This window comes from Protopterus annectens, chromosome 9.part0 (assembly GCF_019279795.1).
Source record: "Protopterus annectens isolate FY-2018-M chromosome 9.part0, PAN1.0, whole genome shotgun sequence".
Classification (NCBI taxonomy): Eukaryota; Metazoa; Chordata; order Ceratodontiformes; family Protopteridae; genus Protopterus; species Protopterus annectens.
Window position 1 is genome coordinate 1926529259 of NC_056743.1, and position 27091 is coordinate 1926556349.

Consider the following 27091-nt stretch of genomic DNA (forward strand, 5'->3'; position numbering starts at 1 on the left):
AACCGAACCCAGACTAATGAAGGACCACTCAACTGCTCTGTCAGAGTTTAGCCACTCTGCCGACACCATCAGCAGCATCTCTGATCCCCCCCCCCCAGAGCCCTCTCCCTTTATCTTCCCTTTCTACTTAAAAAAAAAAAAAAAAAAAAAAAAAAAACTCACATAAAAAAAAATCAGTAACGACCTTTAAGTCCAGAAACTCCAGAGGTACAGACCATAGCTTTCCCTGGTTTATCTGCCACTGCAGGGAATTTTTAACCCAGCCTCTTCATCATATCTTAAAATATAACATCAAATGTCTGGAAAACAGCACTCATTATCCCACTACCCAACAATCTAAACCTCAAAACATCTCACATTTTTGTCCCACTTCCATCCTACCCACTTCTTGGCAAGGTGCAAGAAAAAATATTTTATATCAAACTCTCAAGCTACATTCACTAATATCTCCTAAAACAGCAGGAATTCTGGACAGCTCATAATACAGTGATGGAACATTGGTGCCTAAAGAAATTCTCCTCAACACCGACAAAGGTAACACTCGACAGGAGAAGTATTCATTGACTTCACAAAAAACACTGACCTAATCCACCACCAACTCTTCCTCCTTTATCAGGACACTGGTATTAGTATTACATCAATCATCACCTGGTTCCAAGAGTTCTTGAACAGATTCTTCACAATTAAATTATGCTCCACTTTCTCACAGCATATCTCTTTATATAGGAGTACGTCATGGTTCTATCCTTCTATCCTAGCTCCTCCTCTCACCTTTGTTTTCATTAAACTACTTCATGACCTTCCTACTCTAAAACTCATCCTTTACTCTGATGACATGGCATTCTTTAGGTCCAGCCACAACAACTCTAGTCGAAACACAACTACAAAAAGCTCTTCACTCCCATAATTCCTGATTTATTAACCACAAACACAAACTTAACCCTACAAAAACAAAAAGTATACTATTTAGCACCACACACAAACTGAGTCACCAGAATCACTCAACAACAGTACTCTTTGCAGCACACCAAGATAAACAACCAACTCCTTCAAATACCTTGGTTTGTGGTGAGACCAATCACTACATTCACTCACCATATAGAAAAGTTGTGAGCATAAGTGAATTCACTTCCCTTCTGGGCCAGGAAAATCTCACCCTACCTACCTAAAGCAGCCAGGCCAGCTACAGGCAAAGTTGTCCCTCTGGCCATATTAAATATGGACTACCCATAATAGCCACAACTGTTAAGAAAAACTCCTCCACATTACAGACTAGCAAAAACAATACATTTCAGACCTCCAACCTAACTCATTTCCACCATTAGCTGCCACACTTTATACTAAACGCACACTACAACCTTAGATGTTTTTCCCAAACACTTCCACTCCAACCCTCACAAACCAGGCTACACTGCGTCAACTGTTTCTCCACCCTTGCTCCTAAAATATGGTAAACATCTCCCCAACCACCTAAACTACACAGTCCACATTCCTCACCTTTAGAGCAGAACTTAAACAAAATCCTCCACACCAAATCAAACTGTACTTGCCATACTGCAGGCCACATCACAGAAGGGTCTCGACCTCTAGCCTTGCTCTTAACTACCACCACCTTGTAACTCCCACACCATGCCCTGCCAGAATATCATTATCCAACAGCTCTTCTACCACGATGTAAACATGAACTATAATTGCGTGAATTGCATTTCTCTCATAATTGGTGCTACATCTATTAATTGTTACTGTATACCTTTTGTTATATATTGCTAGTTTTTGCTCAGTTTCTAATATGTACAGCTTAATGCCTGTATTTTTGTGACCTATTCAACCCAGGCAGTACCTGCAAATAGTCAGCTCTGATCAACGTACTACCCCAAGGGACAAATGTAAAACAAAATTTTAAGGGCAGAAAACACAAATGGAAATATTTATGGAAGACAAATTTGCCAAGGTTAGTGGTAGATAAAGCTCAACTATTAACAGTTAGAATGTTTGTGTCTTTCGGCTTTTCCCGGTTAGGGGTCGCCACAGCGGAACTCCGGTCCGCTAATGATTGGCAGTTGATTTTTACGTACCGGCTTGCCAGTTAGAATACGAGATAAAAATGGTGATGTATAACCAGTCTGCAGAAAAAAATCTCCAGGAATAGAAGGTATTCCAGTGGAAGTTTTGAGAGAGGAAAGTGATAAAAGAGCTGGAAGGTTTTAACAGTATTTTAAAAGGAGGGAAGCACCAACATCCTGAAGAAAGCTCTGGTGGCTCATACCTTAATATGGTAAAGGCCCATCAGATCCAGCTTCATATGTCTATAATGGCTAAAAGAATTGCAAAGGTGATGCCAAAATAGACAGATATGGATCAATGTGGTTTTGTGGAGGGGAAGCAAACATTTGACAGCATTAATACAACAATGATGATCCAGAAGGAAGCAGAATGTAAGAAAATGCCACTGTTGTTGGTGGGTCTTGATGCAGAGAAAGCATTCAGAGTAAGCTAGAATTTTATGAGTAGGACAATGGAAGCATTTGCATTTCCTGATATAATAATATAATTAATTAGGGGGATATCTGAGGACAGAAGGCAAAAATCAAAGTGGGAGAGAGCTCCTCTCTGATAGGAGGAACCTGGCCTGAGTGTAGTCTTTCCCCTTTCTTATTTGCCTTATATTTAGGACCATAGACAAAGAAAATAAGGGACTCGAATTCAATTATATAATTAGTATGGTATTTACGAAAAGCTGGCCTTATGATTATTTTGTACCCAAAAGAACCAAAAAAGAAAACCTCAGTGTTGCGGAACATTCTGTCAGTTACGTTTTTTTTCGGGGGATATAACATTGATGAAGATAAAACCAAAGGCTATAGCTATAAATTGTGTGCCCACACAGGAATTGTTCTGTAATGCCCGTATTTATGGGGACACAAAGTACTTACAGGAGTATGGGTTAAAAAAGTTTGTTATGGCAGCTAAGGATATCAGGAAAGAGTCTAAACAAAGATAATACAAAAATTGGGAAAATGAAGCTGGTCTATGGATACAGGTAGCAAGATACAAGCAGTAAAAATGTTTGGAGTCTCTAGTTTTAGACACGGGTCAGGCACATTTTTAGCAAGCGGAGGAGAAGATATGAATAGCAATTAATAAAAGAGTTGAAAGATTTTATCTGGGAGGGGAAGAGGGCAAGAGTCAAGTGGCTTAGGTTGACCCTTCCAACAGGACAAGGAGGTTTAGGATTACTTGATTTGAAGGGGTACTTTAGAGCTCGACAGTTAAGGCTCCTGTACAGAACACAAGCAGGAAGCTGCAATTCAAAGTGAAAAGGGACGATAACTATGAACCTGGGTAATTCAGGAAAAAGGAACGAGCGGGGTTTTGAAGGAAAATCCTTAAGGAGAACAACAGTTGTACAGAGCAACATTCACAAAGCAGCAGAAAGTACACCAAGAACTAAGCCGACATGAATGGAGAAACGAGATTCTGCAGCTAGGGATAAAGTACAGTTTTGTACCCACCATAAATGCAGATGTTCGAGTGTACACCCTGCTGCAGTCATCACACTTGGGTTATCCTGTCATCAGGCGGTCCCGCAGTCTTGGTCCGGCGTCGGTTGCTGTCGCTTCTTCCCTGACGTCAGTGCGCCAGGGGTATACAAGAGGCATCCAACGCCATTTTCTTCAGTTTTTCTTGCCCCAGATGTCAGGTGCCCCCCCAAAAGGTGGTCAGTAGATTGTGATAAACAAAACATCCCTACTGCTATAAGCAAATACACTACAAAGGTTGTATCAGATTTTAAGGTATTGAAAGGTTTTAGTTAGGTCAGAAGGGATGGAGGGAGGGTAACCTGGACTGCAGCAGGGTATACACTCTAACAGCTACATTTATGGTAGGTACAAAACTGTACTATGTTCATCGTGGTACCCTGCTGCAGTCATCACACTTGGGTAGAATCCCAAAGCTAAGGATGGGAGGTGGAGTCAAACAGGGTTAGAGGAGGCTAGAAGGCCCTGCAAAACTGCAGTGGCGAAGCCAACTCTAGTCTTAGAGTAAAGTGGTAAGTGATCGTGTTTGGTGAAGGTGTGTACTGAACTCCAAGTTGCAGCTTCCAGAATATCCTTGGTTGGGACCCCCCCCTGAGGAAGGCTGTAGATGTAGCTGCTGCCCTGGTAGAATGGGGCCTTATGCTAGCAGGAACTGGTTTTCCATGGTGGGTGTAGCAAAAACGTATGCAATGTCCTATCCATTTGGAAATGGTCTGTTTTGAGATAGCCTTTCCTTGTGATGCTGTAGCATATGATACAAAAAGCTGGTCAGATTTTCTGAAAACCTTAGTTTTATCCAAGTAGTAACGTAGCTGCCTGTGAATATCCAAGGAATGCAGGAGTCTTTCTCCTTTGTTCTGTGGATTTGGAAAGAAGGTGGGTAAAATGGATGGTTTGATTTAGAGCCACACTGGATACCACCTTAGGCATAAAGGAGGGGTTAGTTCGTAGAGAAACCCTGTCTTGATGAAAAATAAGGAAAGGCTCTACTGCCATTAGTGCCTGAAGCTCTGAGACTCTTCTGGCTGAAGTAATTGCTACCAGCAGGGCAGTCTTCCACGATATAAACTTTAAGTCAGCTGAGAAAGCTGGTTCAAAAGGAGGTAGCGTAAGTTTTTCCAGAACAAAACTGAGGTCCCAAGTTGGTGTCGGTGCTCTCTTGGGAGGCCTAATGTTTTTGGCTCCTCTGAGAAACTGCCTTAGAAGTGGATGTGAAAATAAGGGAGGATCCGTGTTGTAGTGAGCTGAAATAGCGGAGGCGTGGATTTTAACAGATGAAAAAAGAAAGGCCTTTGTGTAACAGCTCAGTTAAATATTGTAGAATCTGAGGTATGTCCGGCTGGAAGGGTATTTTGGCCTTTAGCTTGGTTCCAGGCACAAAACCTTTTCCATTTGTCTGAGTAGGTTTTCCTGTTGCTGGGTCTCCTGGCTTCCAGAATAACCTCCATAACAGCTTGTGAAAGAGGAGCTGGCTGGTTGCTTAGGTTATTTGCCATGCAGCCAAATTTAAGGTTTTGAGCTGGCTGTGTAGAATCTGACTGTCTTGCTGTGTGAGAAGATGAGTAATTTGTGGTAAAATCCATGGTGGGCCCTGGGCCATATTCCTTAATAGTGGGTACCAGTGCTGGCGTGGCCAGTCTGAGGCAATAAGTATCATTCGGTGTCTCTCCATCCTGACTTTCAGCAGCACCTTTGTGAGAAGGGGCAATGGAGGGAAGGCATATACTGTCCGCATTTTCCAACTGAATGAGAGTGTGTCCACTTTCCAAGCTTGATGGTGAAATGTCCTTGTGCAAAATTTTGTTAGTTGATAGTTTTGGGGGCTGGCAAACAGGTCTATGTCTGGGTGCCCCCATTTTTGAGTTATCATTGCAAATACTTGTGGATCCAGTTTCCACTCGTGGGGATCCATGATGTTTCTGCTTAGGTCGTCTGCCAATGTGTTCTTTTTTCCTAGCAGGAATTGTGCTTGTAATTGAACTTGGTAAGCCAGTGCTGTGTTCCACAAGGTCACTGCTTGCCTGCATAGAGGGTAGGAGTGTGTATCCCCTGTTTGTTTATGTACCACATTACTGTGGTGTGTCTGTTCTTATTGTAAGCTGTCCTGGATGTAATAGGTCCTTGAAGGCTGTCAGGGAATTCTGTACAGCTAGCATTTCTTTTTGATTGATGTGCAGATTCCTTTGATCTGCAGTCCATATGCCTTAAACGCACCGTCCTGCCATGTGTGCCCCCCAGGCATTGTCCGATACATCTGTTGTCATAGTTTGCCTGACTGGGGGTAAGGTGAAAGGCTGACCCTTGTTGAGGTGACATGCCTGTGACCACCATAGAAACTCCTGTTGAAGGCAGGGAATGAGAGGTATCATTGTTTCCAAGCTGTGGCTGTGTTGAGTCCATACGCTTTTTGGGTACCATTGTAATTTCCTCATATGCAGTTTTGCAAATGGTATTAGTAGTATGCAAGATGCCATGAAGCCCAAGGTCTGCAGAATTTTTCTTGCAGGGAGTTGGGTCTTTGTTGACATTGTTTTGAAGTATTGAGTTAGTTGCAGTTGTTTGTCTGGCGTCAGATAAGCCATCTGGGCCGTTGTATTCAAGCTGGCACCCAGGAATGTCATTTTGTGAGGGCACTAGTTTTGATTTCTTTTCGTTTACTGTGTACCCTAGGCAACTTAGGTGTTTTACAAAAGCCAGATGTTGTAAGAGAATGTCCTTGCTTTCTGCTTGGATGAGGCAGTCGTCGAGGTATGGGTATATTTGAATTCCTCTGTCTGCAGTATGCAATTACTGGTGCCAGGCATTTTGTGAAGACCCTGGGTGCAGTAGATAAGCCAAAGGGCAGTGCAGAGAATTGGCAATGGGTTGAACCTGCAAAGAAACGGAGGTATCTTCTGCAATTCTGTCTGATAGGGACATGCAGGTATGCCTCCTTGAGGTCCAACGTTACTAGCCAAGCTTTCTTGCCCAACATGGGAAGCTGCTGCTGTAGTGTTAGCATCTTGAATTTGGCTACTTGCAAGAAGGTGTTTAGAATTGAAAGGTCCAGAATGGGTCTCCAAGCATTGTCCTTTCTGGGGACTAGAAAGAGCCTTGAGTAAAATCCTTGGCCTTGTTCCTGTGTAGGTACCAGTTGAATGGCTCTTGTGTCCATGAGAGCTGTAATTTGTTTTTGTGCCTCTGTCCATTGATTTTGTGGCAGGTTTGGCATTCCTTTTATCCTTGAAAAGGTGTGGAAATGGAATCTGTATCCTTGTGAGATAATGTCTAGGACCCATTTGTCCTTTGTGACGATGCGCCAGTTGTCTACAAAAAGTGCTAATTTTCCTCCCAAGGGAGCTGCCAAGAGAGGTTTTCTTGGCAGTTTGAGGTGTAAGTCATTGTGTTTGCCTTCTAGTAGTTTGGGACCTGTCTTCTCCTCCCTTCTGTGTTGCAGTGCCCCATTGGCAAGGTTTGTAAAGGATTTGTGCTTGTCCTCTGCCCCTTGGGCGCCTGTATTTACCCCTCTGTGGTCTGTCAGAAGCTGGAAAGGACCAATTTTTTGTTGGCCAATTTCTGCTAAAGCGTGGGGGCTGTACCTGTAAGAAATCTTTGACAGTCTGCATAGATTTTGCCTTATCCTCCCTTTTCTTTAAAACCTCTTCTGCTTTAACCCCAAATAAGACATCCTGCTGTAAGGGTGCATCTAGTAACTTTGCTTTAACATGATCAGGCAGAGTTTATTCCTTTAACCAAGCATGCCTACGTATAAGACCCAGTAACAGCTGCTCTACAGGAAGCTTCCAAGGAATCAAATTCACATTGTAAAGTATGTTTGCCCACCTGTTCAGCTGCATGCAACAGACCCTGCATTTCTCTGAATTCAGACTGTTGAGGGTGCGTGCTCTTCTTTTGTTTTATTTGAGACATTAGGAATTGCTGGTATTTAAGCATGTGATATTGACAATTTAGTGCTCTCATAGCTAGAGTAGCTGAGGTGTAAACCTTCTTCCCCCACCTATCTAGTGCTCTGGAGTCCCTTTCAGAGGGTACAGGATTTTTAGCCATAGAAGCCTTTGCCCCTTTGGGACCCTGGGAGATGTCTTTGGATCAGCAACAGGGCTTTTGTAAAGAAATTTGTGTGAGTCAGGCACTCTATAGTATCTATCTGGCTTGGCTGGAGCAGGAGGCAGAGAATCTGGATTTAGACTAGATTCTAAGTAAACATCATCCACAATGTCTAAAACTGGGGGATAGCAAGTGGACTGTGCTGGGGGAGTCTTAGTAGTCCTGACCTTCCCAGTGGAAATGTTCCCTCATGGTATGTAAGGTTTCCCCAAAGGAATAGTCTTCAGGGGGAGAAGCTGAGGGAATGGAATCTTCAGCATCAGAATCTTCATAAGGGGGAAAGGAGTAATTCCTGTTCCTCAGAGGAGCCTGAGGAAATAGACACTTGATCAGAGGAGGCATAATCCTCCTCTTGTCTAGGCCTTTTGTCGGGGGGGGGGGTTGGAAACCCCTGATTAAAGAAATCAAATCTTCAGCCATTTTAAGCATCTGTTTCTTAGGCATGGGGCCTTGAACTGGAGACTGAAGTGCAGTCCTTTTTGGTTTTAGAGGAGTCTTAAGCTTAGCATAAGATTTTATGGTGAGAATAGTCGGTCTGAAGACACCTTCTGAAACCGAAGATGTTTCTACAGCACCGGCTTCTCCTTCTGCAATGTCGTCGGTAGGGCCTAAAGAAAATGGCTGCGTCGGCCTAGAACTCTCTGCTAGAGAATCTGAAGTGGTCTGGGGTTCCAATTCTGCGGTAGCCAGGGGCTGCGTAGACGCCTCACTGAAAACCGGAGAACCGGCGACCGGCCCAGCCGAGGCCTCTGAGTCTGGCTTGGATCTAGGCTGCCTGTCTTTATCTTTGCATTTTTTATGCATGCCGGTAGTCGGTTGCTCCGATGGCATAGTGTAATTAAATTTCCTACCGAAGTAGTGACGTACAAAATCAAAGCATCGCTTTATAGTTCGCTTATTGAACCTAGCACAAAGCCGACAACCAGTGACGTCGTGGTCTGGGCCTAGGCAAGGTATACAATATGAATGAAAGTCCTTATGGAGGTATTTGCTTCCCACAAGAAATGCAATTGTTAATTTTCTCTGACATCGGACTGAGGCAAGAAAAGGTTCCCCAATGGGGTACTTAGCTTTGAAGACTTCGGACTGAAACTCGATTGTCGGCCTACCGGCACTTGCGAACTGCTTCTGCTTCGGGCACCGCGTGGCAAGAAAGACTGAAGAAAATGGCGTTGGATGCCTCTTGTATACCCCTGGCGCACTGAAGTCAAGGAAGAAGCAACAGCAACCGACGCCGGACCAAGACTTTGGAATTCAGGCCGACTGCGACTGACGACGGGATAATCCAAGTGTGATGACTGCAGCAGGGTAACACAATGAATATCTGCAATTAGGGGTAAACAGAACAGACAACAGGGGGTTGGAATTTACTGGAAGAAGTTAGCAAAGGAGCCAAGGTATTAGGAACAAATAATAAGAGGGGAAAAGGTAATAGAATGAGAGTGGCCAAGAAGTTATTTGGATTGCAGGCTAAGACTGCATTCCCTATCAAACAAAAATAAAGGGATAGGGGAATCCTAAATGAAAAACTTGCACTGGTCCAGTTTTTAGTTAAATCTAGAACAAAAGCTGCTTCTAAAAAGAGCATACAAAATACGGCATGATAACCATAGGCATCAATCAGAGGATCAATCAGAGGAGGTCAGAAAATATTGCGGAGAGAGATTAGATAAGCAATTTGCAAAGAAACAACGGGGATATCTACATGGCTCCCAAATGTGAAACAAAATCTGAAAGATTTAGTACTCTGGCCTGGAAGTGTTTGCATAGGTACTTTTATATCAAAAGCAGACTCCACAGAATTTTTCCTCAGGATAGCAAATGGGGGGGGGGGGGGGGCAGTACAGTGGTGCAGTGGATAGTGTTGTTGCCTTACAGCAAGAGGTTACCTGGTTTGGTTCTTGGCTGGGGTACTTTCCATGCGGAGTCCACATGTCCTCCCTGTGTTCACATGGGTTTCCTATGGGTGCTTCGATTTCCTCCCACATTTCAAACACATGAATTAGATGGACAGGGCACACTAAATTGGCCATAGGTGTGAGTGTATGACTGTGTGGTGTGGATAAACTACTGCAGCAGGGATAGCCACCAAGCAGTGTAAACTTTGGCTATTGAAGATTGTCACTTTTGAAGCGACACCCCAACCCACATGCAAAAATGGGAAAAGAGGCTGTGGACAGATGGTCAATTTTAAAGATGTAATGTGGAAGAAAGAGGTACCTGGGAGCTAATGTTCTCAAGAGTGTAATGAGTTGGCAGACTTTTAAAATTCCCTGCAGAGTACTCTGCCAGGAATACTGGGTGAGCAAATGTGTGTAACTAAGGAAAGGATTTTATTGAGCTGTCTAGACAAAGTAAGGCCTTGTGTGTTCTGGTGGCTGACAAAAAAGAAAAATTACTAGAACATGCGAATCAAAGTCCAAACCAACTATACTCGAAGTAGTGAATACTGAAACAGACATAAAAGAACACGAAGTGGGATCTTCAGAAAAGGGTAAGAGTAAACTGCATTTAAAAATGGAAATTGTGGGAACTATGCAGGCAGAAAAATGTTTTGGCTGAGGAATGAAGTTTAACAGAAGGCAGGAATTGAACAATCTGTGTAATGGTAGCTTGTTTATGTTGTATAGAACAATATCTGTAATGTATAATGTTTGCAGATGTGAACTTAATATGGTTTCATTCCTTTTATATAACTGTAAATTAGCACATGTCACAAGTGATAATTCAATAAGGGAGTTTCTTAAAAAGTCAAACAGCTGCTAAGTGTGGAAAACAAAAAGGAGAGGGGAATGGATATGCAAGGTGACTTCAGAAACTAGATGATGAGAAAAGGAAATAAAGATGGCAGCAACACCGGGAAATCGGCACGAGGTTAGTCAATAGAAGGTATAGCACCCCATTCACATATGAGAAGACAGGCAGGGAAGAGGAAAAGCAATGCCAGCAATAGAGGAGGACCGGGACTATATATCCGCTAACATTGGGTAAGACAGCAATTTAGGTCGTAGCCTGCTATAGATCCCCAACCATGTCCCAAGACTCTCACTCCATGTTCTTAAGCACCCTGGAGAATATTAAGGTCCAACCTAACACTTTCATACTGGGAGACTTCAACTACCCCTCCATTAACTGGGAAAACTACTAGTGTACCAATACACTTGCCCAAAGTTTCCCAGAATTCATTAATTCCAATGCCCTGGACCAGCTCGTTCTTACCCCCACTAGAGGTAGCAAAATTCTTGACCTGGTCATTACTAACATGGGCGACCGTTGCTCTACACCAATAGTCAACTGCTCCCCGCAAAGGTAACCACCATGAAAAACTTCTCTAAAGCTAACTTTGGGCTCCTAAAACCAGAGGTGGCTAACTTCATTGCACCTATGCAAATGGAGATCAGTTGCATAACCAAACAAATGCATGGATCTCGCCATACCCAATAGAACCAAGACGCTCTCCTCCAAAAAAAGGAAGCCAATCTGGTGGTCCCCTGCCATAAACAAAGTACAACAGGAGGAGGAAACTGATGCAGAATAAGGTGAAGTCCCAAGACTGGAAAAACTCCCTTAAAAAGTTGAGATCCCTCATCAAATCCTCTAAAGCTAGCTATGAAAACAGAACTGCAGCAGACAGTAAAGACAACCACAAGGCCTTCTATAGTTATGTAAAGAATCTCCACGGCAATACCCAGATTTGCTTTGAGCTACTGCACAATGGTACCTCCTATACAGAGCCAACAAATATTGCCAAAATACTGGCCAACAGATTCAGTGCGAACTTTACTCCTCTCTCCCCCAAGGGACCAAACCAATCAATACCAGTAGATTGCCAGGCACCCAGTATTACTGCTGCACAGGTTAAAACAGCACTGTCCAAGGCCAAGAATACAGCTTCTATGGGACCTGACAATATCCCTGGCTGTGTTCTACATAAACTACAGAGTGAACTGGCACCTCACCTGTGTACCCTGTTCAATCACAACCTCACCTCAGGCTTTGTCCCTACCGAATGGTGTACTGCTACAGTCATACCTCTCCACAAAGGAGCAGCAACTACAGACCCTGGGAACTATCGCCCCATTAGCCTGAGTCTGATATGGAAAGCTATGGAATGCATCATGGACCTAATAAAAAAGGATATAGGGAATCTCCAAACTCTGGATCCCACAGTTTGGTTCTGTGAAGGGTGATCATGGTTACTCAACTTGGTCAACTTCTTTGAGTCAGTCCCCAGAGCTGTGGATGAAGGCAAGGTGGTTCATACAGCCTACCTTGATCAGGCCAAGGCCTTTGATACCATTCCCCACTCAGGAATCCTAGAAAAACTCACAAACCTAGGCATCAACCCCTATATCACTAGATGGGATGCAAACTGGCTCACAGGTAGAACCCACAGTGTGAAAGTAGCTGACTCCAAGTCAGACTGCAGACCAGTCATGAGTGGAGTCCCACAGGGTTCAGTCCTGGGTCCTCATCCAGGCCAACACAAAGGGACTCTGGCTGACAAAGTTCACAAACGATTGTAAGTTGGGAGCTATTATTAACTCCCCAAGTAATGTTGACATCCTACAGAAAGGCCACACTGAGACCAACAACTGATGTCAGAACCTTGGCCTTAAGCTCAATGCCAAAAAACATGTGTCATCACCTTTGGGAAAAACCCGGTTCCCATGAATTACCACACTGATGTTAGTCCACTGAACACAGAAGGTGTTATAAGACATCTGAGAACACAGGGTGACAGCAACCTCTCTTTCGATTACCACACTGCCACTGTGGTCAGAAAGTCCTTCTATGTGGCACATCTCATTACTAAGAGTTTTGCATCCAGGAAGAAAGAGGTCATTGTCTCCCTCTACTCTTCCCTCATTAGGCCAATCATTGAGTACAATGCCCCATTTGGCATGTACCTCACTGAACACCTGCAACTGGACAGGCCGCAAAAGTACCTCACAAAGAGGATCTTGGGCCTTAAACATTTGCTCTATATGGACTGACTAAAAAACTATTCTCGGTCTCATATCGCCTACTTAGAGGCGATCTCTGCTCGACTTACAAAGCTATGTCTGACCCAGCTCTGTTAGAAATGCTACATCTGAAGAAATCCTAATCCCTCCACACCAGACGCTCCAGAGACATCAACCTCATTACCACAATCAACAGAACATGCTGGAGGGACAGGTTCATAACCCAGAGACTGTTCATGCTATAGAATAGACTTCACATACATGTCAAGCAGAGCACCTCACTGGCCCTCTTCAAGAGAAATCTTGATGAGTAGATGGGAAATAAAAAAATTCACCCCAGGGATCACTCCAGTGGCTTTAATCCACAGAGGCACTGGGAACTAAGGTTGGGTGGCACAATGCCAGGGTAATCCTATGGGGTAGGCTTGTAAAGGCTCCAGGACCATTAGCCTAGTACACACCTATGAAGATGCAGAAGAACAGGTCAAGGTAAGAAGCAAAAAACTTGTAAAAAGAATGCAGCTGCTTAGCAAACAGGCAGAAGAACATAAAAGAAGGTAAAAGAGCTAAGAATCTGGTAACAGCAGGGAAAATTAAGAATCAGATTGTATGTCCCATTCTGTTTGTTCAAACAGAAGACATCAAGTTTAAAAAATATGAACAAAGGAACTCTAAAGTAGGGCAATTAACAGACTAAAGCTTAGAGGGGCTTAAAACTGGTGAAATGGAGGAAGGGTGGGTGAATGATAGGAAGTAGAGTCAACAGGTATCAAAAGAGCAAGAATGGGAGGATCAACTGTTGAGGAATAAATATGGCAAGTAGAGAAGTCTCACACCACCAGAGCCATGACCGGCTCATCAAGCGCCTGGTGCTGTTAATTCAATCTGGAGCCCCAACCCACCGCAAAAAATAAATAAATAAAAAGCTCTTTTCATGCAAAAAAGAGCTCATTCTTTTAAACTGTAGCAAGCTGCTTGCTACAAACAAGCAGCTGCTACAGTTAATACCACACACGGGGCCCTGCAGTGCTCAGTTTTAAAAAACAAAACCAAACAATGATGCTCTCCTTTTAAACTGTAGCAAACTGCAATTTATACCACACACATGGAGTGCTACAGTCCTCAGTTTTCACTGCAAATGTAATATGTGCATTTATTTGTAAATGCCAGAATGCAATAAAGACTGATCGGTGTTGTGCCCTCTAACACTTTGCACTTGGGGCAATTGCCCCCCTCACCTCACCCTAGAAATGCTACTGCATACCAACACCTGAAGATGTTCAAGAAAAGTAAACAGAGCAATGTGAAAACCTTCTGCAAAGAAAAAAAACATACTGCAGCAAGATGGCAAACTTGGTATGTATAACGTTACAAAAGGTGCTATATTGGGCAGCATGTATATGTAATACTTCTATGATAAATAATAAATGATAGAAGATATAAAAAAAATCAAAGCTGGCATGCAGTGAAACTACTGAAACAAGTTCAGGTAGGAAACCAAGCAAGTAATATTTTTATGATTTGTATGCATGTGAAACTCTTGCAGTTACAATCATGGAAAGGAAAACTCGGCAATAAGAAAATGCGACAATGGGTGGTGAAGTGCTTTAATTTTTTTCTCACTTTGAACTACTTTATACAACGGCTCTTAACTAAGAGTTAGCACTTTATTTGCAGAGGGAATCTTAAAAGATATTTCACTATTACAGAAAGGTGTGGACAACTGTGTGAAATTCAACCGTACAAACTGTCATTTCCATCATGCCACAAAAAAAAAAAAGTGCTTCTTCATCTGAAAGGCAGCTGAATAAAATTACTTCTCATTACACTCTTCTCACTGGTCCACACTGCAGGCACCCCTGAGCTGACGATAACATAGTAGTGAGGAGGATGTAGACCCCTAGAACGAGCAGACAGACATCTCTGTTCTTCCAAAACACGGCTGAACACAGGATCTTTGTCAACATCAAAACCATATTCATTCAACATATTTTGGTCAACTGACTTAAATTCACTTCAGTAACAAAAGAAATAAACCTTTAGTATCATTTTACTTTTTTCCCCTCTTCTTAGTTTTGCTTCTGCTTGCTTTTCATTCACACATGAATTTAATAATTTCCAGTTCTCCTTACTTTTAGACTACAACCCCACTCCCCACCCCCAGACTTAGCTTTCTTCTTTCCTATCGTCTAAAGTTGCTTCTACAACAAAGACTACAAATTTTCAACCTTGTAATTTTAGTAGCTCTGGTAAGCAGTGTACTGATCATCTACATCTAGGGGACTGGAGGCGAACAAAGCATCTGTGTAACCTCTTCATTATGCATAGGAGTACATACCCTTCTAGCAAGCATGAAATGATATAGTCATGCTGCAGAAAAACAGGGGGGGGGTATGTTGCATAAGGAAAACATCCCACAGCTTGGACGACCAGACAGCCATCTCCTGAGCTGCTCCCTGACAGAACCCCACAACTCGTACACGAAAAAGTTTTACCCACTAGTGATGGAATCTACCCGACAAGGGCTCACATGAATTTAGCTGCAACCTAAAACAGAAGGCAGTGATCAGCAGGACTACAATCAGCGAGCCTGGCCGCAAAACAGAAAAAAACGTACACCAGGAGACGGTTTTGCAAATAAAACTGTAAGCAAACCAGTTAAAACTATTAGGAATAAAGTTCAAAGTAAATGCACTCTATAGTCTAACACATGGAGAAAGGCAGATAATACTAAAAGCTCACTCACCATCTCATGACAGGACTTAATTTTGATGGACATAGACCCATACTTGCTGTAACACGTCTCACCACTGTTTCCTGCCATCACTGCCATATCGGTACATGTTACACACAGCAGGCCTAAAAATGTGAGGAACAATGATTTAGTTTTTTTCCTCCTACTTTGACAGTCAGCAACGACCATCTAGTCAAAGTAAACCTAATTGAATTATCAATGTCCACAAATACTCAAAACAAAAATTGGTAGTCAGAAAGTACAGTTGTGTACACTTACCATAAATGTAGATGTTAGAGTGTATTCACTGTTGCAGTCATTACATTTAGGTAATTTGCTTGCAGGTTGCCCTCAGTTGGCTTGATTAACAAAGTCTTGGGTCCTGTGTCGGTTGCTGTCCCTTCTTCCATGACGTCAGGGGTATAAAACATGCAGCCGACGCCATTACATCAGTTTTTCTTGCCCCAGATGTCAGGTGCCCCCCCCTAATGGGAAGCAATTAAATCTATAATTACAAGGATATACCTCCAACAAAAAAGCAAACACACCAAAAAGCTTTTTGGGCATAGTAAGGGAGAGTAGAGGTATAGCCAAAATAAGAAAGGGGACTGGAGGGAAGGTAACCAGGACTGCAACAGTGAATATACTCTAACATCTACATTTATGGTAAGTGTACACAACTGTACTATGTTCTACGTATTTCACTGTTGCAGTCATTAGATTTGGGTAGATTCCCAAAGCTATGGTTGGGAGGAGGAGTTTAGATAGCATTAGGGCCAGCTATAAGGCCCTGCAAGACTGCAGTGGCAAAGCCAGCTCTGGATTTAGAGAAAATTGGCAAATGATAATGCTTGGTGAAAGTATGTACAAAACTCCAGGTAGCAGCTTCTAGGATATCCCTGGAAGGAATGCCTTTGAGAAAGGCTGTAGAAGATGCAGCCCTGGTGAAGTGAGGTCTGATCCCTTGGGGGATAGGTTTTCCACAGTGCTTATAGCAGAAATGCAATGGCTTACTCATTTAGAAATGGTTTGTTTTGAAATAGCCTTCCCCTCTGCCCCTGCAGCAAATGCTACCAGCAGTTGTTCAGATTTTCTTTGAGGTTTAGTCCTGTCCAAGTAGAATCTAAGTTGTCTATGCACATCCAAGGAATGCAAAATCCATTCCCCTTTGTTCTGTGGATTGGGAAAGAAGGTTGGCAAATGAATGGACTGATTAAGAGCCACACTGGATACCACCTTGGGCATGAAGAATGGATTGGTTTTGAGTGACACCCTGTCCGCATGAAAGATGATGAAAGGCTCCACTGCCATAAGGGCCTGTAATTCAGATACCCTTTTAGCTGAAGTGATTGCTAAAAGGAAAGCTGTTTTCCAAGAAAGACATTTTAAGTCTGCAGTAGCAGCTAGCTCGAAAGGAGGTAGAATGAGTTTCTGCAATACAAAGTTAAGGTCCCAGGCTGGGGTTGGAGCTCTCCTGGAGTGGTCTCACATTTTTGGACCCTCTGAGGTACTGCTTGAGCAGTGGATGAGAGAAGAGGGGAGGTTCTGTGTTATAATGAGCTGAAATGGCTGAGGTGTGGATTTTAATGGAGGAATAAGACAGGCCCTTGTGAATCATCTCAGTTAAGTATTGTAAAATCAGAGGTAAATTGGGCGCTGCTGTGCTCATCCCTTGGTTCCAGGCACAGAATCTTTTCCATTTTTCAGTATAAGATTTTCTAGTACTAGGCCTCCTTGCCTAAGATTACATCCATCACAGGTGTGTTGAGGGATGGAAAGGGAGAGTTTAAGTAATTAGCTAGGCTGCAAGGTTCAGTGCTGGAAGCGGAGGGTGCAGAATCTGTTCTCCTGCTGAGACAGCAGGGAAGGAGTCTGAGGCAGGTGCCATGCAGATAACCATGACCCACTGCACAGGAGGAGGCATCAGTGTTGGCGTGGCCAGTCTGAAGCAATCAAAATCATCCTTGGTTTGTCCTGTTTGACTTAGTAGTACTTTGGAGAGCAGAGGCAGCGGGGGGAAGGCATAGACTGATAGGTTTTTCCAGCTGAAGTACAGAGAATCCACTTTCCAGGCTTATTTGTGGGGAGTCCTTGTGCAAAATTTATCCAATTCGTAGTTCTGGGGGGAGGCAAACAGGTCTATATCTTGGCTCCCCCATTCGCTTGTCAACATGTTAAAAATCCTTGGTTCCAGTTTCCACTCGTGTGGGTCCATGAGGTTTCTGCTTAGTCCGTCTGCCAGTGTATTTAATTTTCCTGGCAGGAATTGAGCTTGTACGTGCACTTGGTAGCTCAAGGCTGTGTTCCCCAATGCCATGGCTAGTCTGCAAAGGGGGTAAGAATGTGTACCACCCTGCTTATGTACCACATAACTGTGGTGTTGTCCATCTTTACCATTAGTTGCCCTGGAAGAATGTAGTCCTTGAAGGCTGTCAGAGCATTCTGTACAGCTAACAATTTCTTTTTGATTGATATGCAGGTGCATTTGACTTGGGTTCCATTTGCCCTGAATGCACTTTCCTGCCAGGTGAGCCTCCCATGCATAGTCTGATGCATCTGTTACGGTTTGGGTGGCAGGGGGTGGTGTGAAAGGTAGTCCCTTGTTTTGGTGGCAGACCTCTGCCCACCAAAGGAACTCTAGGCGTATGCAAGGTATGATAGGAATCATTGTTTCTAGGCTGTGAGAATATTGACTCCATAGGCTTTTTAGATACCACCGTGGTTGCCTCATTTGCAGCCTTGCATATGGAATTAGAAGAATGCAGGAGGCCATGAACCCAAAGGCTTGCAGCATTTGTCTTGTAGATAGCAGGGTTTTTGTGGCCACTTGTATGAAGTAGGGTGTCAAATGAATTTGCTTTTCTGGCGTGAGGTAAGCCATCTGGGAAGATGTATTCAAGCTTGCTCCCAGGAATGTAATTTGTTGACAGGGTATCAGTTGTGATTTCTTTTCGTTTATAGTGTACCCCAGACAAATTAGAACCCTTTCTACAAATACCAGATGATTCAAAATTATGTCCTGGCTTTCTGCCTGAATTAGACAATCATCCAGGTATGAGTATATTTGAATACTTCTTTGCCTGCAAAATGCAATAACTGGAGTTGGGCACTTTGCGAATACCCTGGGTGCAGTAGAGAAGCCAAAGGGCAGTGCAGAGAACTGACCGTGCGTGTAGCCTGCTTTGAAGCGTAGGAATCTTGTGCAAGATTCCCTGATTGGGATGTGCAGGCATGCTTCTTTTAAATCTAGTGTTGCCAACCAGGCGTCTTTGCCTAACATAGGAAGTAATTGGTGAAGAGTCAGCATCTTTAATTTTGGAATCTCCAGAAAGGTGTTTAGAGTAGACAGGTCCAGGATTGGACACCATGATTGGTCTTTTCTGGGTACCAGGAAAAGTCTGGAGTAGAAACCTTGTCTCTTTTCCTCTTCCGGTCCCAGTTGAATAGCCCCCATGCTTAAGAGAGAAAATAATTGTTTTTGAGCCTCTGCCCACTGATTTGGGGGTAGGTCCGGTCACCCGCTTGGTGTTGGCAATGTGTGAAGTGAAATCTGTATCCCTGGGACACTATATTTAAAACCCATTTGTCTTGGGTAATGAGTTCCCAGTTCTTTGCACGAAGAGCAATCTTTCCCCCCAAAGGGGCAGTCAGAAGATAAGTGCTTGGAAATTTTAAAAGGACGTCATTGAGACAGTTTACCATAGGGGGGTGTCTTGCTATTCCCAGACATGGAAGTGGAGGCCCCCCCCCCACTGCTTAGTTCTGCGAGTCCTTTGGGACTGAAACCTGGGGTTTTTGCTGTGTCTAGATTTGGCTTGAGAAGACCTGGAAAGGGCTGGAAATGGCCAATTCTTAGAGGGCCAGTGCCTACTAAATCTAGGAGGCTGAACTTGTAAAAAAAAGCTTTAACAGTTTGTATAGACTTAGCTTTATCTTCCATCTTTTTAAGAACTTCTTCAGCCTTGGTGCCAAACAGGCAGTCCTGATTTAAAGGAGCATCCAACAATTTAGTTTTAACATGATCAGGCAAAGATTGCTCCTTAAGCCAAGCATGCCTCCTAAGCACAGACTCAGGAACAGCAGCCCTGCAAGAGGCCTCTAAAGTATCAAAACCACATTGCAAAGTATATTTGCCAACTTGTTCAGCAGAATGCATTAAATCCTGTAAGTCTTTATTTTCCACACAATCAGGAATCAACAACATTTTCTATTTAAGCAGTCCAATAACATGTTGCTGGTATTTTAGTATATGAAATTGGCAGTTTAAAGCTCTAATTGCCAAGGTTGCTGAAGTATAAAACCTTTTTACCCCATCTATCCAGCGTCCTGGAGTCTCTATCAGAAGGGGTAGGATTTTTAGCAGTAGAAGCCTTAATGCCCTTGGGCCCCTGTGAAATAGTCTCTGAATCTAAAATAGGATTTTTGAAAAGGAACTTGCGGGACTCAAAGACCCTGTAGTATCTGTCAGTTTTACTGGGAGCAGGAGGCAGGGAATCAGGGGCAAACTGGATTCAGAGAAAGAATCATCAATGTCTAGTACAGGAGGAAGAGCTAAAGGCCTATGCCGAGGTAGGAGAAGGAAATCTCCAAGCCTCTTTTTTGAATCAGAAAAACCCTGGCTTTCCCAGTGGAAATGCTCCCTTATAGTATGCAAGGTTTCCCCAAAAGAAAAATCCTCAGGAGGGGAAACAGAGGGAATAAAGTCCTCTGCATCAGAATCCTCATAAGTAGGTAATGACAAATCCAGGTCATCAGAAGAGTCAGAAAAAACAGAATCCTGATCAGAAGAATCATAATCAAGCTCAGCCCTAGGCCTCTTGGGGGGGGGGGGTTGGCTACCCCTAATTAGAGTTATTAGATCTTTAGCCATTTTTATAATTTGTTTTTTAGGCATAGAGCCCTGAGCATGTGGCCTGGGCGTCATTTTTTTAGACTTGGATCGAGATTTAGGCCTTGGTAATGAAGAAGGCGTCGATTTAATATTCAAGTCCGTAGGCCTGAATACACCCTCAGAAGCCGGTGCCTGCACAGCGGCTCCGGACCCATCCAAGAGACATCCGCGGGTTCCATAGTTAAGTATCTCGCGGCATACCAGACTCCGAATTGGTCTCAGTAGAGGCCTGTAGCAGGCATCAGGGGCTGCGAAAGCGCTTCACTGAGTATCGGCAAACTGGCAACTGGCTTAGGAGAAGAGTCGTCTGCAGTTTTGGACCTCGACGGCCTGTCTTTATCTTTGCGTTTTTTCAGAATCCCGGTAGTCGGATGGCTAACAGACGACATTTCTGATTAAACCAATAACTGAAATATTTAGAGGCAAAAATATACCGATGACGGATAGTGCGCTGATTAAATAAAGCACAAAACCGACAGCAAGGTACGTCGTGGTCAGGGCCTAGGCAAGGAATACAGTACGAATGAAAATCTTTGAGGTATTTGCTTTCCACAAGTAATGCAATTATTAACTTTTACTGACATCAGTAAGGAGCAAGAAAAAGTTTCCCCAGCAGGGTACTTAAGCTTTTAGTTGAAGACTTCGGTTCTGAAACTCAAATGAAAATTTCAGGAGTCAGCCGACCGGCACTTGCAAACTGCTTCTGCTTCAGGCACCGCAAGGCAAGAAAGACTGGTGTAATGACGTCAGCTGCATGTTTTATACCAGATGACCAGATGTCATGGAAGAAGGGACAGCAATTGACGGAGGACCCAAAACTCTGTTAATCAGGCCGACTGAGGGCAACCTGCAAGTAGATTACCCAAATGTAATGACTGCAACAGTGAAACACTAAGAACATCTGCAAAACTTGTAGCAGCACTCAAATTGTGATGTACAAATTCAGAGCTATAAACAGTAACCTTAACTGCAAATTCGACATCAGAACTAACCACATTTAAAGCACTGTACTGGAACAGCAGCAACTATTACTTACTAAATATGGAAGTCCAAGTATTATATACATCAAAAATAACAGTAAACTAAAATAACAGTTCTAAAATTTAAATATGCTAAAACACTAACACAGCATTAAAATAAATCAATAAATGTAAATACAGAATTCTTAAGTATACTGAAAAAGATTTTCTTAAACGGCCAGAACTTTATGGATCTCCTGAATTGCCCTTTAAAGTCACATGATCAAATAAAGAATGGTAGTATGTTCCACATGTGGCTCTCAAAATGCTTCATGGTATACCCTCAAAAACAGCTAGCAGCCTTTTAGCAAACAACCTCAGGATCCTGGTGCAGAACAGGGAATCCCTTACATTCTGTAATATGTGCAGCTTCAGCAATGCTCTACATCAGGCATGTTCATAGGTGTGTGTACTAGGTTAACGGCTCTGAAGCCTTTGCAAGCCTAGCCCATAGGATTACCCAGGCATCGTGCCAGCCGATCTTAGTTCTCAGTGCCTCTGCCGAGTAGAGCCACGGGAGTGATCCCCGGGGTGAATTTTCTACTTCCCATCCACTCAAGCTATCTCTTGAAGAGGGCCAGTGAGGTGCTCTGCTTGAAATGTATGGGAAGTCTAATCCATAGTATGGGCAGTCTCTGGGTTATGAACCTGTCCCTCCAGCACATTCTTTTGATTGTGGTAATGAGGTTGAGGTCTCTGGAGCATGTGGTGCAGAGGGATTGGGATTTGTTTAGCTGTAGCATTTCAAACAGAGCCGGGTCAGTCATGGCTTTGTAAGTCAAGCAGAGATCGCCTCTAAGTAGGTGATAGGAGACAGAGATAGAGTTTTTTTGAGTCTGTCTTTATAGGATAAGTGTTTAAGGCCTAGGATCCTCTTTGTGAGGTACTTTTGTGGCCTCTATAGTTGTTGCAGGTGTCTAATGAGATACATGCCAAATGGGGCATTGTACTCTAGGATTGCCCTAATGAGGGAAGAGTAGACGGAGACAATGACCCGTTTCTTCCTGGATGCAAAACCCTTAGTAATGAGATGTGCCACATAGGACTTTCTGACCACAGTGGCAATGTGGGGGTCAAGAGAGGTTCCTGTTAACCTGTTTTCCCAGATCTCTTAATGCCTTCTGTGTTCAGTGGACTACCATTGATGTAGTAATTCAAGGGTACAGGGTTTTTCCCCCAAGGGGAATGACCACACTTTTTGGCATTAAGCTTAAGGCTATGGCTCTGACACCAGTCATTGGTCTCACTGAGGCCTTTCTTGTAGGATGTTAACATCACTTGGGGAGTTAATAGCAGCTCCCAACTTGCAATAGTCTGTGAACTTCATCAGCCACAGTCCCTTCATGTTGGCCTGGACTTCAGAGAAGTAGATAACAGGAGAGTACCCAGGACCGAACCCTATGGGACTCCACTCTTGACTGGTCTGGAGTCTGACTTGAGTCAGCTACTTTCACACTGTGGGTTCTGTCGGCCAGCTTGCAACCCACCTAGTGATACAGGGGTTGAAGCCTAGCTTATTGAGCTTTTCTATGACTTCTGAGTGGGGAATGGTATAAAAGACCTTGGACAGATCAAGATAGGCTGTATGAACCACCTTGCCTTCATCCACAGCTCTGGTGACTGACTCAAAGAAGTTGACCAATTTGGTTTTGTGAAGGGTAGATCATGCCTGCTCAAACTGTGTAGGATCCCAAGTTTGGAGATTCCCTATACCCTTGTTTATTAGGTCCATGATGATATGTTCCATTGCTTTGCATATCGGACTTGTCAGGAAAATGGGGTGATAGTTTCCAGGATCTGCAGTCGCTCCTCCTTTGTGGAGAAGGATGACTGTAGCAGTGCACCATTCGGTAAGGACAAAGCCTGAAGTGAGGTTGTGACTGAACAGGGCACACAGGTGAGGTGCCAGTTCACTCTGTAGTTCATGTAGACTACAGCCAGATATATTGCCAGGTCCCACAGAAGCTATACTCTTGGCCTTGGACAGTGCTGTTTTAACCTGTGCAGCAGTAATACTGAGTGCCTGGCAATCTACTGGCATTGTGATTGGTCCTTTGGGGGGGATAAAGTGGCACTAAATCTGTCATCCAGTACAGTGGCAATACCTGTTGGCTCGGTATAGGAGGTACCATTATGTAGCAGCTCAGAGCATATCTGAGTATTGCCATGGAGATTCTTTACACAACTATAGAAGGCCTTGTGGTTGTCTTTACTATCTGCTGCAATTTTGTTTTCATAGCTAGCTTTAGAGGATTCGACTTAGGATCTCATCTTTTTGTTTGAGGCTGATAAGAGGGTTTTTCCTACCTTATTCTGAATCAGTTTCTTTCTTCTGTTGTACAGTTCATTTATGGCAGGGGACCACCAGATTGGATTCCTTTTTTTGGAGGACAGCATCTTGGTTCTATTGGGTATGGCAAGATCTGCATTTGGGTACGTGTTTGTACAGTGCACTGGTGCATGATTCGGCAGTCATGCAACTATTTTCCATTTGCATGGGTGCCGTGAAGTTAACCACCTCTGTTTTTAGGAGCTCAAAGTTAGCTTTGGAGAAGTTTTTCATGGTGGTTTCCTTTGCGGGCTGGGGGGGGGGGGGACGTGGATTTGGATTTAACCAGGGAGGAGTTGACTATTGGTGTAGAGCAACGGTCACCAATGTCAGTAATGACCAGGTCAAGGATGTTGCTACCTGTAGTGTGGTTAAGAACAAGCTGGTCCAGGGCACTGTAATTAATGAATTCCTGGAAACTTTGGGCAAGTGTACTGGTACACAAGTAGTTTTCCCAGTTAATGGAGAGGTAGTTGAAGTCACCCAGTATGAGAGTGTTAGGTTGGACCCCAATATTCTCCAGGGTGATTAGGAACATGGAGTGCGAGTCTTGGGACATGGTTGGGGACCTATAGCAGGCTACAACCTGAATCGCTGTCTTACCCAAAGTTAGCTGCACATGAAGCATCTCAGATGCATTATGTTGGGCTACCAGAGGTCTGCGCATCGTTTATGAATATGGAAACACCACCGCCTTTGGAGCTTTTGTCGAAGTTCTAGGGCTGAAAGGGGTGGAATGAGTTATAGCCTGGTAGTACAGGGGTGCTTTCTGCTGCCTTGAACCAGGTCTCGATTACAGCACAAATGTAGATGTTCTCCATTTTAAGGAGTGCTTTGAGCGAGTGCATTTTGAGATTTAGACTTCTAGTGTTGAGCAGCATGACCCTCATATTGCATTTGTTTGTAGCTGTTACGGTGGTAATTTGGTCTTTGGAACACAGTCTAAAAAAAGGCACTATAGGGGTGGCAAGAGCCTTGGCCAGTAACCGGAAGCCCAGGGGTGACAGATGCAGGCCATCGCTGGCAAAGCATCGAGGTCTGCCAATCATGTCATCCCAGGCAGATACTCGATTCCCTTAGGACACCAAAAACTTAGCCATTTATTGAAATCAATCATTTTCTGCTAGTTCTGTGGTATCATTCTGGGTGATGGTAGGATGCTGCTCAGGGCTAGGGTCATACCCGCTTGGGCTACATAATCCGGGAGCTCCTCCATGTCTCTTCATGTAGCCCAGGGAGGTACATCTTCAATCATTCACACCCACATGTACAATGACAGAGTCATATTTGCACCTGTTGTTGAGGGACCTGAGTGCATGCGTTACGTGGCAGATGCTGGCACCCGACCTACTTTCTCATTATTCAACCTAGTGAGTGTGACATCAGTGTGCCTCGCAATCGAGTCACCTATGAGTAGTGTGTTGGGCATGCTGTTTTGCCATAGGGGCTTTGGTTGAGTGGCACACTGTTTAATAGAGTTGTGTCTCGTGGTTAGTGTTGTTGGTCAAGTGCATTTCTGCCTTGGAGGACTCTGGGTAGAATTTTATTGAGAGCCTCCGCAAAGGTGGGTGTGTGGTTTGTGACTTTATGTGAAGGCAATACTGGTGTATGCTCTGGAGGGCTGTGTGTTCCATGTGGTGTGGTGCAAGTGTTGACCTCTTCTTGACCAGCTATTCCGGTCTTGGCAGGAGAGTTAGTGGCTTCCAATTTGAATATACAAGAGCATCTCTTGCAAGTCTGGGTGTTGGGAGATAAGAGGAGAGGGTTGTCAGTGTACATGAGGCAGTTGCTACATTGCCTCAGGACGCCAGGAGAAAGCACAGGGAACAGACCTTTAGACATGCCTGTAGGGGTGAGCATTAATAAGTACTGGAGCGGTTTTCTTGTGGAATATTTAGTGCTGGTAGCACTTTTGTGTGCTACAATAATTGCTACAAGAAGTCTAGTAAAGTGCTAAGCTAATAAGCTAGTAAAAGTGTAGGAGAGGAGAGAACTAGCTGATCTAAGGGAAAAATTGAGGAGCAGACTTTGGCACTACTCAGAAGCTTACGAACAGTCCTGGATACAGCAAATATGTACCTGGACTAGACTAGTTACAGGAAAGGTGGGAAACCAGCGTAAATGTGGGCTTTTAAACCAGAAAGTTGAAAGATATGGAAAAACTTCCCAAAGGGCCAAAAAGCTACAATATCTGGGCCAGAAACAACTCCTCTTGTGGTAGATAAGCTAGAAGGCTTCCCTCCAACACAGAAAAGCTTGGGGGGGGGGGGGGCTCAGAAGCTTACACACAGTCCTGGATACAGCAAATCTGTATCTGTACTACACTAGTCACAGGAAAGGTAGGAAACATGCTTAGAGTTTTTTTTCTCAGAAAAGTAGCTAAAACAGCACTAAAAACAATTCAAGTACAGTGCAAGCTAGCACATGAGTGTGTAGCAGTGTTAAAGGAAATACAGTTTAAATACATGCAATTTATTCAAAATGTATTCTGAACTGAATAACTTTTTGAATACAGTCTTTACTAGAATTACAAAATGAGTAAGCCATCTTCTTTCGGCTGCTCCAGTCAAGGGTCGCCACAGCAGATCAACTGTTTCCATTTCTTCCTGTCCTCTGCATCTTGCTCTGTCACACTAACCACCTGCATGTCCTCTCTCACCACATCCATAAACCTCATCGTAGGCCTTCCTGTTACCTGGCAGCTTCATCCTTAGCATCTTTTTCCCAATATACTCTGCATCCCTCCTCAGCACATGTCCAAACCAATGTAATCTTGCCTCTCTGGCTTTGTCTCCAAACCTTCCAACCTGGGCTGACCCTCTAATATACTTATTCCTAATCCTGCCCATCCTCATCACACCCAGTGCAAATCTTAACATCTTCAACTCTGCCACGTCAAGCTCTGACTCCTGCCTTTTTGTCAATGCCACTGTCTCTAACCCATATAACATAGCTGGTCTCACTACCCTCTTGTAGACCTTCCCCTTCACTGTTACTAGTCTGTCACAAATCACTCCTGACACTCCTCTCCACGCACTCCATCCTGTCTGTACTCTTCTTCACCTCTCTTCCACACTCACCATTACTGTGAACTGTTGACCCCAAGTATTTAAACTCATCCACCTTCACCACCTCTGCTCCCTGCATCCTCACCATTCCTCTATCCTCCCCTCTCATTCACACACATCTATTCTGTCTTAGTCCTGCTGACCTTCATTCCTCTTCTCTCTGGAGCATATCTCCACCTCTCCAGGGTCTCCTCCACCTGTTACCTACTCTCACTACAGATCACAATGTCATCGGCAACATCATAGTCCACGAGGACTCCCGTCTGATCTCAACTGTCCATCACCATTACAAATAAGAAAGGGCTCAGAGCTGAACCTTGATGTAATCCCACCTGAGTAAGCCATACAAAAGAAAAAAAAAAGTTATTTTTATGACCAGGACAAGTCCAGAAAGAGTACATAAGCTCCTTCCTTTTCTGAAGAGACTTAACCATTAA

At 43.8% G+C, this 27091-nt stretch overlaps 1 protein-coding gene across 2 annotated transcripts in view; it reads right to left on the minus strand.

Annotated features, from left to right (window-relative positions):
* TRMT1 (tRNA methyltransferase 1) overlaps positions 1–27091 on the minus strand; it is a 733367-nt gene that overhangs the window by 428768 nt on the left and 277508 nt on the right. For both annotated transcript variants that reach the window (XM_044084732.1, XM_044084733.1), the window contains exon 7: positions 15360–15472. In XM_044084732.1, the coding sequence (XP_043940667.1) occupies positions 15360–15472 (113 nt within the window). The remainder of the gene's footprint in view (positions 1–15359; positions 15473–27091) is intronic.